The sequence below is a fragment of the Melanerpes formicivorus genome, unplaced genomic scaffold (assembly GCF_026170545.1).
Source record: "Melanerpes formicivorus ecotype bairdi unplaced genomic scaffold, bMelFor1.0.p_v2 SCAF_1, whole genome shotgun sequence".
In the NCBI taxonomy this organism is placed as follows: Eukaryota; Metazoa; Chordata; class Aves; order Piciformes; family Picidae; genus Melanerpes; species Melanerpes formicivorus.
In genome coordinates this window covers 38,508,234-38,523,854 of record NW_027142353.1, presented here as the reverse complement: position 1 = coordinate 38,523,854, position 15,621 = coordinate 38,508,234, and the positions used below count along the sequence as shown (strand labels likewise).

Genomic DNA, 15,621 nt, shown 5'->3' with positions numbered 1-15,621 from the left:
ACTAATCAAAATATTGTTGGGGTAAAACAAAAAGGGAAAAGCCTAGCACAAAATTGATTTTTCCATTTGATCTCCCCTCGGGAGAGAGTCAAAATGAACCTTGAAATTCTGGCCTGCCTCTTTCCTGAGTGGAGATACATTCTGTTCTATGCAGTTGCAAACAGGTTGATTCTGAAACAAATAGGAACTAATCAAAACATTGTTGAGGTAAAACCTAACGGGAAAAGCCTAACAGGAAATTGCTTTTTCCATTTGATCTGCCTTCTGAAGAGAGTCAAAATGAGCCATGAAGTTCTGGCCTACCTCTTCCCTGTATTAAGATACATGCTGTTCTATGCAGTTGCAGACAGCTCGATTCTGAGATGAATAGAAATGAATCAAAACATTGTTGGGTAAAACCTAAAGGGAAAAGCCTAGCACCAAATTGCTTTTTCCATTTTATCTCCCTTCTGGACAGAGTGCTTGAAATTATGGCTACCTCTTTCCTGTATTAACATTCATGCTGTTCTGTGCAGTTCCAAACAGGTTGATTCTGAGACTAATAGAAACTAATCAAAACATTTTTGGGGTAAACTAATAGAAACTAATCAAAACATTTTTGGGGTAAAACTTAAAGGGAAAAGCCTAGCACCAAATTGGTTTTTCCATTTGATCTCCCTTCTGGAGAGAGCCAAAATGAGCCCTGAAATTATGGCCTACCTCTTTCCTGTATTAAAATACATGCTATTCTATGCAGTTGCAAACAGCACAATTGTGACTGTTTTAGGCTATGCCTTTAAGAAAGGAACAGTTACTGGAACACTCTGGCTGAATGTTTTGGTGTGAAAAGGAAAACAAAGATATTCTAAATGAACTTCATTGGTAGATTGGTAGAATGAAACTTTAAATTTTAGTTTTAGTTCAGTTTGAATTTCAGTCAGTCTCTGTCTGTTTCAGTCTGAGTCTCAACAGCTGCTGTTTCTCTCTCTGAGCTTGGCTGCTGACCTTCAATTAACAAGATAAGAAACTAATTCTATTTTTTTTTTCTTTCCTTATCATACATTTTGAAATAACACCATTTTCCTCTTAAAAATTACTTCTCTCTTTCTAACCTTTTTTGGGGAAAAAGGGAGAAAGGGGCAGAAAGGAATTTTGGGGGGACCCTTCTCTCTGGAGGAGGGAAGGTTTTCTGTGTTATGTTCTTTGCTGTATATTTCTGTATATATTGTAAATACTGTATATTGTGTATATATTCACTGCATTTCATCCTGCTTGTAAAAAATAGCCCTTCCATTGTTGCTTCTCTGACTGAGTTAGCTGTGGTTTATATGTGTGTGTGGGGGGGAACTGAACTTCTCTCACCACCACATAAATTAATTGGTAGACCAATGTGAGGCTTGTGGATAATTGCTTTCCAGAAGCAGGGCAAAATTTACTTGATTTATTGTCTGCTCAGATCGGAAGAGCAACATGAAAATTCTGTGGATTTTTAAACAATTACTCTTTTCATTTTGCAGTGTATTGATTTATAAGTATTTGCTAGGACTAATTTGTGATCGTTTAAGCAGATACTTAAATGTATAAATTATATTTATGGTTTAAGTATAAGATTCAGCTTCTCTATGACCGGTTTCTGGGATTCTTTTGGCTTAATAGGTACAGAAATGTAACTGCTACCACTCTCCCCATCGAGATGTGGGAGTTTAAGATTCCAGTAGGTGAAACAGTAATTTTAAGTGATAGCTGGGATCCAAAGGTGATTTATTTGATGTGTGTGAATCTGCTGCTGGTGATAGTGATTATATACTTGTTATATGCACTGTACTGGGAGAAGAAGGTATCTAAAACTTGCTTCATCTTCAAGCATAGACCAAAGAGAAGGAAGCCTAGTTCTAACTTGACCCCAGAGATTTCTAGTGATGAGGAGAATGGAGAATCTGAATCAGTTAAGAATAGGGCTAAACAGGCTATCGGGAAGGCTGCTTTGAACAGTGTTGTTGGTGATTTTGGCAATTAGCCAGCTGCAGCAGCAGTGGCAGCTCCTAACATGGTGGCTCCCATGTCCTTGGCAGCCATAAGAGAGGCAAAGCCATTTCCTTCTTCTTCGGCAGAACCAGAAGTGTCCTCCACGGCAGCTGGTCTGTCTCAAAACCTGTCAGCTTCTGTTAAAGTGGCTGTGAATTCAAACTCGGCTCCAATTAAGCAAGTAGCAGCTGTAGATAAGAGAGGTGGAAGGCACAAAGCTGATCCAGGAGCTGATGGGGGAGAACAGCAAGATACTGCTGCTGATGAGGGAACTTCTGCTAAAAAAGAACCTGCTGAGGAGGAAGAGAAGGTTTGTCTTAAAGATATAGCTGAGTTATTGAGACCATCACAGGATGGAGATCCAGCAGGGCAGATTGCAGGTCCTGGTAGGACAACAGCTAATGGTGGTGCTTCTGAGCTTAAAGAGATCCTTAAGAGACTGGCAGCAGGAGCATGGGGACAACAACTACAGGAAGATGAGACAGATGAGGAAGACGATGATATTCAAAACACCTTGGCACTGAGGCAAGAACTTAGTGTGGTGGTGACAGAAAGTTCAGTTCTCCTTCCCCCACAAAGAAACCACGGCTAACTCATTCAGAGAAGCAGAGATGAATTAAAGCTATATTTACAAGCAGGATGAGATGCAGTGAATAGATACACAATATACAGTATTTACAATATGTACAGAAATATACAGCAAAGAACGTAATACAGAACAAAACTCCCTCCTCCAGCCAGGAGGGTGTCCCCCCATACCCCCTCTCTCCCCCTACCTCCCTTTTCTCCCAAAAAGGGTTAGAGAGAGAGAAAAGGTAACTATTAAGGAGGAAAATTTTGTTAGCTCAAAGCGCATGCAAGAATTATTTTTTTCTTATCTGTTATCTCAAGGTTAGCTCTGTCCAGCAGCTGTTGCCCAGAGACAGAAGCAGACAGGCTGAAAAGACAGAACAGACTGGAACTGAAACTCAAACTGAACTAAAACTAAAACTTAAAGTTGCATTCTACCAATCTACCAATGAAATTCATTTAGAATATCTGAATGTTTTCAAAACATTCAGCCAGAGTGTTCCAGCAACTGTCCCTTTCTTAAAGGCACAGCCTAAAATGGTCACACTTAGACATGTGCAGAAGGATTACATCAGAGCAGAACATAAGCTCATCAAACTTGCTCCTCCTAATTATGCAAACATTCTGGCAAGCAGAATTGTGGCAAGAAATTATGGTGGAGCTCCTCCTACGGCTGGCCAATTCGCGATCAAATGAGACAATTGGAGGATAGCATGACACGTGTTTCTTTGGTTTCAGCCATTGAAACTCTGTCTGGTGAGATAAAGAATTGCACGAAAGAGCTGAAGGATGAATTTAAAAATTCCATATCCCAATTGACACAAGGAAATAATTCAGATTCTTCCTCCAGATGTATACAAGTTTCATCTGTGAGGAATAGAAGTCCTCCAAGGAGGTCATTCCAAAACAGATCAACCCAAAACAGACCACAGAGGCAATCACATAGAAGTATTTGGATAACTCTGTGTGATCAGCTTGGTGAGAACATGAACAACTGTCAAGGTCCGGAGACATTAGATGTCTCGGTCCGGAGACACAGTTCTTTTAAATATTCCCGTGTTGTGAAATTAAAGGCACAAACGAGGCCAAAGTATCAACAGCTAGACTATTTATTAGATAAATAAGAAAGGGAGAGGGAGAAAATAGAGAAAGTGGACGTAAGAAGGGAAGGGGAGAAGAGAGAGAGAGAGAGAGAGACAAGAGATAGAAGAGGAAAGGAATTATATTACCACACCCCTCATCCCCCCCAGGACAGTTACTATTTATTAGATAAATAAGAAAGGGAGAGGGAGAAAATAGAGAAAGTGGACGGAAGAAGGGAAGGGGAGAAGAGAGAGAGAGAGAGAGAGAGAGAGAGAGAGGAGAGATAGAAGAGGAAAGGAATTATATTACCACACCCCTCATCCCCCCCAGGACAGTTAAAGTCTGTGGAGGAAAGGTGCTGCAGGAGATGTTTGGTTTGTAGAGAAACCGTGGTGAGGCTTTTGCTGGAGAACAGCTGTGGTCCTCTGGGGAGATGTTGGGTTGATACAGGAACAGTGCTGAGGCTCCTCTGGGCAGCCTGGGTCTGTAGAGAAAGGATGCTGAGGCTTGGCTGGAGCTGTGGTCCTCCGGGCAGCTTCTTTTCTCCGGAGCAGCATTGTCCCGGCTTCTCAGCGGCCTGGCCCGTCTCCTGTGTTTTCCTTCCTTAGGTATGTAGTCAAATATTGTCCCTCAGGAATTCCAGTGGCAGGAAATCTGTGTGTTTGGGCAAGACCCTGGCTGGAGGAGGGGGGAATCTCCGTCTACCCTGTCTCCATCCAGACAAAGCTCAGGAAACAGGTGGTGATTATCTTGCCCTAAAGGTGTGATGGCTGGGTCCTTGGGTCCATTGTTGTAGTCCCGTGTTATCACGATGCAATCACAAGCTGATTTGCATCCAGGATTGGTGGACAGGATTCTTTCCACCTTCTTTCCAGTGGCTCTGCTATCACTTTATCTTTGTTGACTCACATAGAGAGAGACAAACTTATTAGACTCTCACAACAACCAACTTCTAATCTTTTCAGGAGGCTGAGGGAACTGCAAAGTGGCAGAACCCGAGGTAGCAATACCAGAAGGGTAGCTGTTACTTCCACAGTTTCCCAGGACAACTCTAATAGCTCCAACAGTGGCACCACTTCCAACACTGGACACTGTGCTAATTGCTAATTGCTAATTGTGAAGGTGAGACACATTGATGCTCACATTCCTAAGAGCAAAGCTACTGAGGAACAGCAACACAACCATCAGGCAGATCTACCTGCAAGAGTTTCTCAAGTAGACATGGACTCTGATCTTGATCTTGACTGGAAACACCGAGGTGAGATATTCTTAGCTCGGTGGGCTCACAATTTGTCAGGACATCAAGGCAGAGATGCAACATACCAGTGAGCTTGTCACAGATCCATAGACATTTCCGTGGATGCTATCACACAAGTCATCCATGACTGTGACATTTGTGCTGCTATTAAGCAGGCAAAGCTGGTGACAGATAGTCCAAGTACAAGTATGGTGAAGCTTGGCAGATTGACTATATCACTCTCCCACATTCTCGATCTGGTAGGCAATATGTGCTTACTATGGTAGAGGCAAACACTGGCTGGTTGGAAACTTATCCAGTTCCACATGCAACTGCATGCAACACCGTTTTGCCATTTTGGTTCGAGAGCCGAGCGGAACCGGCACTTACGGACCGCTCTGCTTGAATTGTGAGCTTTCTGCTCAGCTTTTTGCCTTCCTTTTGGGGTTTTGCAGGTCGGGAGGACTCCTGGTAGGCAAGGGGGTCCGGCAGGATCATGCTCTCAGGAGACTGCATGGGAACGGGAGCGTGACGCAGCGGCGGGAGGTTTGAATCCTGCCCGGGCTGTGCGTGCGGCACCATTTTGGTTCGAGAGCCTTTCGGCTGATTGCATTAAAAAAAAAAACAAATTTTTTTTCTTTTTCTTTCTCAACCAAACATTGAATCATGGTTGTCACTCGAACGAAGGGTAGAAAAACAGCATCTACCCAGACAGAGTTGCTTCATCAGCATGCTGGAGTCCAGGCTCCCAGTTGCAGAGAGTGCTTGAGTGCTTGAGCCTGGCACTTGGAATAGAGGGGGAAGGAGAGAAAACCTGTGTCAGGTGTGACCAGGTGAACGTTCTCCTCAGTCTGGTGGCTGAGCTGAAGGATGAAGTGGCCAAGCTGAAGGAGGAGGTATCTAGGCTGCAGTCAATAAGGGAAAGCAAAAGGGAGTTAGATTTGTGGGAGAAGGCTCTGCAGATCTCCCCTGCTGAGGGAAGGGTCCCTGGAAATGGGAAGGGATGGATAACAGGTCCCTGCCAGGGGTGGCAAGAGAAATCCATCCCGGCCCTCTCCTCCTCTTCTGCTGCCCTTGCATAATAAGTAGGAGGCCCTGCAGGCCGAGGGCAGTGGGGATGACAGGGCTGAGGAGCAGTCATCTGCAGTGGAGCCTGAGGCCAAGTGGTCCCCACCAATTATAACGACCGGCTCCACAAAGAAAAGGAGAAGGGTTATAGTTGTTGGGGACTCTCTCCTGGAGGGTACTGAGGGACCCATATGTCATCCCGACCCATCCCACAGGGAGGTCTGCTCCCTACCCGGGGCGTGAGTAAGGGACATCACAAGGAGACTCCCAAAGTTAATCCAGCCCTCTGACTATTACCATCTGCTGGTAACACAAGCTGGGAGTGACGAAATTGACAAGAAGGGCACCAAGGCAATTAAAAAAAGAATTCAAGGCCCTTGGACAATTGATTGATGGGGGGGGAGCTCAAGTGGTGCTCTGCTCAGTTCCCTCAGTGGCAGGGGTGTACACTGAGAGGAACGGGAGAACCCACACCATCAACAATTGGCTCAGGGGATGGTGCCAGCAGAACTTTGGTTTCTTCGATCATGGGGCAACTTTTACTGCACCCGACCTGCTGGGTCCTGATGGGGTGCATTTATCTAGAAAGGGTAAGAGAGTCCTAGCACTAGAGTTGGCAGGGCTCATTAGGAGGGCTTTAAACTAGGTCTGAAGGGGGTGGATGAGGAAATTGGTCCCTCTGCAGAGGAAAGACTAGGGCACAAATTAGGGTCAATTGAGAAGTCGGGAGCCCAGCTGAAGTGCATGTACACCAATGCACACATCATGGGCAATAAGCAAGAGGAGCTGGAAGTCGTGGTCCACCAGGGTGACTATGATGTAGTCACCATCTCAGAAACATGGTGGGATAACACGCACAATTGGAGTGCTACACTGGGGGTTTACAGGCTCTTTAGGAGAGACAGGCGAGGGAGAAGAGGTGGAAGGGTAGCTCTGTATATTAGGGAGTCACTCTCTGCCATAGAATTTGAGGTGGAAGATGAGGGAATTGAGAGCCTGTGGGTTAAAATCAGAGGGCAGCGTAACAAATCTGACATCCTGGTTGGAGTCTGTTATAGACCACCCAACCAGGATGAGGAGGATGACAAATTATTCTATAAGCAATTGGAGGCTGTCTCAAGGTCATCAGATCTTGTCCTTGTGGGTGACTTCAACCTGACAGATATCTGCTGGGAACTTAATTCAGCAGAGAGGAGGCAGTCCAGAAGATTCCTGGAGCGAATGGAGGACTGCTTCCTGATGCAGCTGTTAAGTGAGCCTACCAGGGGTCAGGCTCTGCTTGACCTGCTGTTCTACAACAGAGAAGGGCTGGTGGGAGATGTGATTGTGGGAGGCTGCCCAGGGTGCAGTGACCACGAGATAGTGAAGTTTTCAATATGCAGGGAGATAGGGAGGAGCACCAACAGAACCTTCCCCTTGGACTTCCGGAGGGCGAACTTCAGCCTGTTCAAGAAACTTATTTGTAAAATTCCCTGGGTAGCAGCCCTCAAGAACCGAGGGGTCCAGGCTGGTTGGACCTACTTCAAACAGGAGCTCTTGAAGGCACAGGAACTGGCAGTTCCCATGTGCCGAAAGATGAGCCGTCGAGGAAGGCAACCGGCCTGGATGAGCAAGCAGCTCCTGCATGATGTAAGGGGAAAAAGAGGCTGTATCACCTTTGGAAGTAGGGGAAGGCTTCTCGAGGTGTGTTTAAGGATGTTGTTAGATTATGTAGGAAAAAGAAAGGCAAAGGCCCAGTTGGAACTGAAGCTGGCCACCTCTGTCAAAGACAATAAAAAGCGTTTTTACAAATATATTAACAGTAAGAAGAAGGGCAGGAAGAACCTGCACTCCTTATTGGACCTGGAGGGGAACACTGTGACTGAAGACGAGGAAAAGGCTGAGGTCCTGAACACCTTCTTTGCCTCAATTTTTAACAGCAAGGCAGGAATTCAGGATGAGTGGCCTCCTGAGCTCGTTGATGGGGTCAGGGAGCAGTGTAATGCCCCAGAAATCCATGAGGAATTAGTTCGGGGCCTGCTGAGCCACTTGGACACTCACAAGTCCATGGGACCGGATGGGATCCATCCTAGGGTGCTGAGAGAGCTGGCAGATGAGCTGGCCAAGCCACTCTCCATCATTTTCCTCCAGTCCTGGCTCACCATTGAGGTCCCAGATGACTGGAAACTGGCCAATGTGGTCCCCATCCTTAAGAAGGGTCAGATGGAGGAACCTGGAAACTACAGGCCAGTCAGCCTGACCTCAGTGCCAGGGAAAAGATGGAGCAGATTATCCTGGTGGCAATAACTGTGCATCTGAAGGATGGCCAAGGGCTCAGGTCCAGCCAACATGGATTTAGGAGAGGCAGGTCCTGCCTGACCAACCTGATCTCCTTCTATGATCAGGTGACCCGTCTGGCAGATGTGAGGAGGCCTGTGGATGTGGTCTACCTGGACTTCAGCAAGGCCTTTGACACCATCCCCCACAGCAAACTGCTGGCTAAGCTGTCAGCTCGTGGCTTGGACCACTACACTCTGTGCTGGGTTAGGAATTGGCTGGAGGGCCGAGCTCAGAGAGTGGTGGTGAATGGTGCCACATCCAGCTGGCGGCCAGTCACCAGTGGCATCCCCCAGGGATCAGTGCTGGGCCCCATCCTCTTTAACATCTTTATTGATGATCTGTGAGGGGATTGGGTTAGTCATCAGCAAGTTTGCAGATGACACCCAGTTAGGAGCAGATGTTGGTCAGTTAGAGAGTAGACGGGCTCTGCAGAGGGACCTCGACTGACTGGACAGATGGGCGGAGTCCAACAGGATGGCATTCAACAAGTCCAAGTGCTGGGTACTGCACTCTGGCCACAACAACCCCATGCAGAGCTATAGGCTGGGGTCAGAGTGGCTGGAGAGTTCCCAAACAGAGAGGGACCTGGGGGTGGCTGAAGAGCAGCCAGGCAGAAAGGGATGTAGGGGTACTAAATGACAGCCATCTGAGCATGAGCCAGCAGTGTGCCCAGGTGCCCAAGAAGGCCAATACCATTCTGGCCTGCATTAGGAATAGTGTGGCCAGCAGGAGCAGGGAAGTCGTTGTGCCCCTGTACTCAGCACTGGTTAGACCACACCTTGAGTACCCTCTCCAGTTCTGGGCCCCTCAGTTTAAGAAGGACATTGAGACACTTGAACATGTCCAGAGAAGGGCAATGAGGCTGGTGAGAGGCCTCGAGGACAAGCCCTATGAGGAGAGGCTGAGGGAGCTGGGATTGTTTAGCCTTGAGAAGCCTACAACTACCTGAAGGGAGGTTGTAGGCAGGAGGGGGTGGGTCTCTTCTCCCAGGCAACTAGCACCAGAACAAAAGGACACAGTCTCAAACTGTGCCAGGGGAGGTTTAGGCTCAAGGTGAGGAAAAAGTTCTTCACAGAGAGAGTTGTTAGCTGTTGAAATGGGCTGCCCAGGGAGGTGGTGGAATCACTGTCCCCGGAGATGTTCAAGAGGGGATTGGACGTGGTACTTTGTGCCATGGTTTAGTAGGCATGAGGTTTTGGGTGACAGGTTGGACTTGATGGTCTTTCAGGTCTTTTCCAACCTTATTGAGTCTATGATTTATGTTGTATGCTGTATTGCCAACATGCTCTGGCATTTAATAAACATTAAAATCATATTTAGCTTTTAAGGATAGTGCTTTTGTGTTGTTGGGGTTGTTTTGTTTTTAATAAAAAATCATGTGTTTATCTTCAGCATTTCTAAAAGTTACAAATTCCAGTCCTGTTTCCTGTGCTGCTAAGCTTTCTGAACCCAGACCACCATAACCCCACATCCTCCTGATAGTGGTACTGAGACACAGACAATTCTCCTGCAAAACCGTACACTAACAGATATAGGTACAGAAGAGTACATTTCACAGAATAAATACCCAACACACTTGTCATCACTAAAACTGGCAAGTTTTGATCCTTTAGAGTAGCATTTTAATGCAAAAAGTTTCACCTCTCTGCCTTAAAGATTTTTGAAGATAGCAAAACAACAGGTTATGTAAAAAAACATTATAGCCCTGATTTTTTATAGTATAGTGGAACTAACAGTACTCTGCACCTTGCAGAACAGGACACCAACAGTACCACTTCACACAATGCTTCTTTCATATCCTAAAAAATAAAGGAACTCTACAAAAAAAATGTATATATTCTTTATGTTCATATTCCTCTCTGGAGAGATCCAACATGGCATTCTAATGATCATCAATAAAATGCAACCTGTTGCTATCATATTGATAACAGTTCACAAACAATCCTAGGAGTGTGCTGAGTTGACTTGTTCTTTTTTCCTGGTAGTTTAGATTGAAGGGATCAGCAACACTTCAGTTAAGCAACACAAGCATCCTGCTACCACAGCTACCTCTGCCACTGAATTCCTTCTCATGAAGTCATTTTCAGTGAATATGAAAAAGAATCCCTTAAATTTACATCAAAATCTGCAGGCAGAAGTTTAATTTTAAATACGAAGTTACATTTAATGACACAAACCCAGCAAAATGGAGACTCTCAGAAGAGCTGTTGTGCTCCTTCTACAAGTTTCATCCCCACACCTTTAATTTCATTCCCAACGTTTTGACACCAGCAATCAAAAAGCCAGCCTATTTTTTAAATTTTGCAACCATCAGCATCCTGAGAGGTAATGTATCTTCTACCCATCTGTTTGGTGACTTCATCATCTTCTCCCAAAGGGCAGTTTCGTCTGAAGTAGAATCCATCCAGTCTACTGTAGTTCCATAGCTTTTGCCTAGGAAAATGTTCGTTTAAGAGAAATGTTACTTAATATGCTGCAGAGTTGAGAGCAGTCAAAAATCTGCCTGTCTTCTAAAATGCTTTCACCTCAGATAGATTACCTAGTGCTTTGAAGATCCAATTCCACATTTTTACACTTGAATAATTCTGTCAAATACCATTAACAACAGTTTCAACACAGAAGCTTTGTCATCTTCCTCCAGGTGTTTTTTTCCCCCTTGTTATTCTCAGTTTTTTCATCACAGTCCCAAGGAGAAAGGTGAATAGGCAATTAACGTCTGAGGGGCTTTAAAGCAGAACACTGATTTTGTCCTGACATATAACCCTGGGTACTTTCAGATTTAAGTTGGGATTTACTATACTAATTTGTGCTACAGGTTATCCTTGCGAACCATGCAAGGAGTTAGTGTGGGAAATGTAATTTTGTGTTGTATTTGCTTGAAAGACTCCAAACACATCCTCCCCTCAGACCAGAGAAGACAATGAAAGGGATAAATATGATGGTAGGGAAAACTTAGAATTCTTCTATCTGCATGTCTTCTATTGCCCTTGTGCTAAAAACTTGTTTACATTTATATGCTTTCCTACCTAATCACCCACTCGTGGTCTATACTTTCATCTCCAGGGACATTAAAGATAACCTGCCTTCCAATGATGTTTGCAAAAAGAGAGAAGAAAGGGAAGAGGAAAAAAGGAAAGAATGTATTTTGTAAATTGAAGTGTTAATTGTCCAGTACCTGTTCCAAGGCCTATCCTGAGACCTCCCAGAAAGTGGTTGGCAAGTTTGTTGTGATCCCAGACTGTGAGTTCTATGCAGGCTTCTTTCAAGTCTTCTGGTCTAAAGCCATCATAGACCATGGTATGGTTGAATACTGGGTTTGCAGTTTTTGATACTGTTCTTGTTTTCTGGCGGCTCTTTCTGCTGGTATCTGGAAGAATGGTACTTCAGGAAGAAAAGGCATCATCAGTATGCACCTGCACAGCACAGCCTGCACTAAACATACCTAATGCACAAAAACTACTAATTATCACTGTCCTTTGCATGTTAGAATGTGATTGAATATAAGATGCTTTAGCATCATGGAGATGAAGTCAAAGGTTATATTCCCAGCCCCTTTCAAGCAATACTGGCAGCATGTATGCACCCTCATGCACCAAAGTCTGGAAGGGAAGGGGAAGTCAGGTAGGGAAGGGGCACAAATGAGTTTATTTGCTCTGTTATTATTAGTGACACTGAAACCTTTGTTGCTGCCAGAGATTTCCCAGCCATCTAGTCATTCTTATCTCTACTTGCTCTGGGCAACCTGATTTAGTTGAGGATGTCCCTGCTTAGTGTAGAGGGGGTTGGACTAGATGACCTTTAGAGGTCCCTTCCAACCCAAACCATTCTATGATTATATGAAATACAGCTATGCTTCTCACTTCTGCCTCCCCCCATGCTCTGCCAAACTCAACCATACTCTTGTACAAACATGCTTTGTTTTAACACAAATAAAAGCTGGAATAGCTTTGATTAGCCCTTCCACCAGGTGATTGAGTAGACAGAACAAAAGGGCAGAATGTTCTCCCAGTATGCTTTACTTGTTGATCTACACTTAACATCTTCGAGGTGGAAGCCCTGCAGGACAATTTGCACTACAGTAAAAGAAAAATCAGGAAGTAATTAGGTGGGTTTTAGTCTGAATGTAGAAGAAAGAAGATAAGATGACAAAGTACAACAGTAGCATTGATAGGCCACCATTTCATTACTTCTTACCACTTAATAAAGGAGTTGAGCCTGTTGCTTCGCAGGAGAGGAAGGTCATGGCATTCTTTCACCCAGATGTGGACCTCACCAGTTGAGAGAGTCTTTTTCCCTGTAAAAACAAACATCTGATTCAGCCTTGTAGATCCCCCTTAGAAGGCAATTTCTCTGATGCAGCAGCTTCTGCCCATTTGTAGAGGTGACATCTGTTCTAGACTCATCATCTCACATCTTAATTCTACTATCATCTCCACACTCTTAAAGCTTCAATCGTCATCCCAAAGTAATACATCACATCTGTATTGTTGCAATGACTTTGTTTCTGTTACAAATAAACAAATACATGCTACTGGTTTTCTCTTTCCAAGCCTCCTAGATAAAGAGATCAACTTGACTTCAGTCTACGTGATGTTAGCATTTATTGCCAGTTGCATTTTCAAAAAAGCTCCTTTGCGCTCTTTATATTTGATTAAAGGTCTGAGTTCACTGTCAGATCAGCCAGGTATCAGTTGCCAGACAACATTAAACCAAACAGACTGTGCTGCATTTAAAATATTTATTGCTATTTTTTACTTCTGATTTTGCTTGGATTTACTTTGTTCTCACTGTCTATTTAGAAAAGCACAGCACCTGCCTGCTTATTTATAACCTGATTTATTAGCAAGACAATGGAATTTCACAACACATGTAGACTGCATTACAAATCTAAGGTTATAACAAGAAGACAATTTGTTCTGTAACAACATCAGATCTAACAGAAGATCCTAATGTGATCACAGTATCACAGTATAACTTAGGTTGGCAAGGACCTCGAGGATCATCGAGTCCAACCTATCAACACAGACCCCATGACTAGACCATGGCACCAAGTGCCACGTCCAATCTCCTCTTGAATGCCTCCAGGGACGATGACTCCACCACCTCCCTGGGCAACCCGTTCCAATGACGAATGACTCGCTCGGTGAAGAATGTCCTCCTCACCTCGAGTCTAAACCTCCCCTGGCGCAGCTTTAGACTGTGTCCCCTTGTTCTGGTGCTGGTTGCCTGGTAGAAGAGGCCAACCTTTCAGGTAGTTGTAGAGGGCAATGAGGTCACCCCTGAGCCTCCTCTTCTCCAGGCTAAACAATCCCAGCTCCCTCAGCCTCTCCTCATAGGGCTTGTGTTCAAGGCCTCTCCCCAGCCTTGTTGCCCTTCTCTGGACACGTTCAAGTATCTCGACGTCCTTCTTAAACTGAGGGGCCCAGAACTGGACACAGTACTCAAGGTGCGGCCTAACCAAAGCAGAGTACAGGGGCACAATGACTTCCCTGCTCCTGCTGGCCACACTATTCCTAATGCAGGCCAGGATGTCATTGGCCCTCCTGGCCACCTGGGCACACTGTTGGCTCATATTCAGGTGGCTGTCGATCAGCACCCCCAGGTGCCTCTCTGTTTGGGAGCTCTCCAGCCACTCTGACCCCAGCCTGTAGCTCTGCATGGGATTGCCATAGCCAAAGTGCAGCACTCGGCACTTGGACTCGTCGAATGCCATCCCACTGGACTCTGCCCATCTGTCCAGTCGGTCAAGGTCCCTCTGCAAAGCCCTTCTACCCTCTAACTGACTAACATCTGCCCCTAACTTGGTGTCATCTGCAAACTTGCTGATGACTGACTCAATCCCCTCATCCAGATCATCGATGAAGATGCTGAAGAGGACGGGGCCCAGCACTGATCCCTGGGGGACACCACTGGTGACTGGCCACCAGCTGGATGTGGCACCGTTCACTACCACTCTCTGGGCCCGGCCCTCCAGCCAATTCCTAACCCAGCACAGAGTGTAGTGGTCCAAGCCATGAGCTGACAGCTTAGCCAGCAGTTTGTTGTGGGGGACAGTGTCAAAGGCCTTGCTGAAATCCAGGTAGACCACATCCACAGGCCTCCCCACGTCCACCAGACGGGTCACCTGATCATAGAAGGAGATCAGGTTGATCTTTGGGTCCTCACCTGAATTCAAGACCAGGTTGATTTAATCCTCTAGTAAACCAAAATAAATAAATAAATTCTACTTTCACATTAAAACAATTGGCTGAAAAACAGTGAAGAGCTTTTATCAGAAGAAAAAAAATAAACAAACAAAACCCAAAGCAAAACACAAAAACACCACCCCACAACAACAAAACAAACCAAGAAAACAATTAAAAAATATACAAAAAGCAAGCAAACAAAAAAGCCAAAGCAAAACAAAAAAATACAAGAAACAGAAAGGAAAACAACTCCCTCAAAGGCCTGACGAACCCAAAGCAGCAATGCATACCTCCAACAGGGTGTGGGACGTACTGAAGGGCTAATTTCATCTCCCCTCTATTTTCTAATGTCACAGCCATAGTTGAAGTCTGAAATTTAAAGGGAAGAAAAGGAAAGAAATCTGAAACCTTGCAGTTCATGCATGGTTTTCCACTGGAACAAGCTTGACTTCTATATGAGACAAGCTTGGTTTTTTCTTCTTGAATTATCCAATAGTCTTCCCTCAGTTTAAATGACATGAGAGATTTTAGGGCATATTTAACTACTTGACAGAGCTTCACATAAATAGCTCCTCCACTAAAGCTGAAAACAAGACCCTGAAGCGGCCAAAAGGCTTTGTGGGTGCATCTTTTCAACACTGTTGTGCACCTGAAAGTAGAACATATGCTCTTTCAATCAGTGAACTTGCTCTTTGTGCAACAGAGAGTACACTTTTATAAAGTCTTTTTTATAGGAGTGTTTTGTCTAATTTAATACAAACAAACAAAAAAAATCAGCCTCGAGGAGTGATTTTGCAAAAAGTCACAAAAATATGTCACTTCTTCATAGAGAGTCATAGACCACCAGTAGCTAGTACATGACACCTGTTAACATTTGGTAATATTTATTTGCCCAGAGCAGTTTTAAAATCAGTGGAATTAAACTAGTGAAGGCAACCATGACATTCCTGTTTTGTTCTGCAAATTATTAAACTCTGTATTAAGCCAAGTTTGGAATGAAGTAAATTCAAGGGGAAAAAAATAAAAATTAAAGAAACCAGAACCTCTGGCAGTGGCTTGGCTAGAAGTTTAGATTTTGGCTGACACCCAATTAACAAACAATAGGCATGCAGACTTGAAAGTTGTTACAGATGATATTAAAACTGCTGCTGAACT

General features: G+C 44.7%; 1 protein-coding gene across 7 annotated transcripts in view; it reads right to left on the bottom strand.

The window, feature by feature from the left end:
* Positions 1-9,252: 9,252 nt before the first annotated feature.
* Positions 9,253-15,621, bottom strand: part of SYTL2 (synaptotagmin like 2) — an 84,568-nt gene continuing 78,199 nt past the window's right edge. For 3 of the 7 annotated variants that reach the window (XM_068140390.1, XM_068140401.1, XM_068140411.1), the window contains 4 exons: positions 14,757-14,835; positions 12,476-12,575; positions 11,457-11,662; positions 9,253-10,714 (listed from right to left, as the gene is read on the bottom strand). In XM_068140390.1, coding sequence (XP_067996491.1) covers positions 10,569-10,714; positions 11,457-11,662; positions 12,476-12,575; positions 14,757-14,835 — 531 coding nt within the window. In that variant the 3' untranslated portion in view covers positions 9,253-10,568. The remainder of the gene's footprint in view (positions 10,715-11,456; positions 11,663-12,475; positions 12,576-14,756; positions 14,836-15,621) is intronic. The other 4 variants (XM_068140449.1, XM_068140438.1, XM_068140420.1 and 1 more) reach the window with 3 other exon arrangements.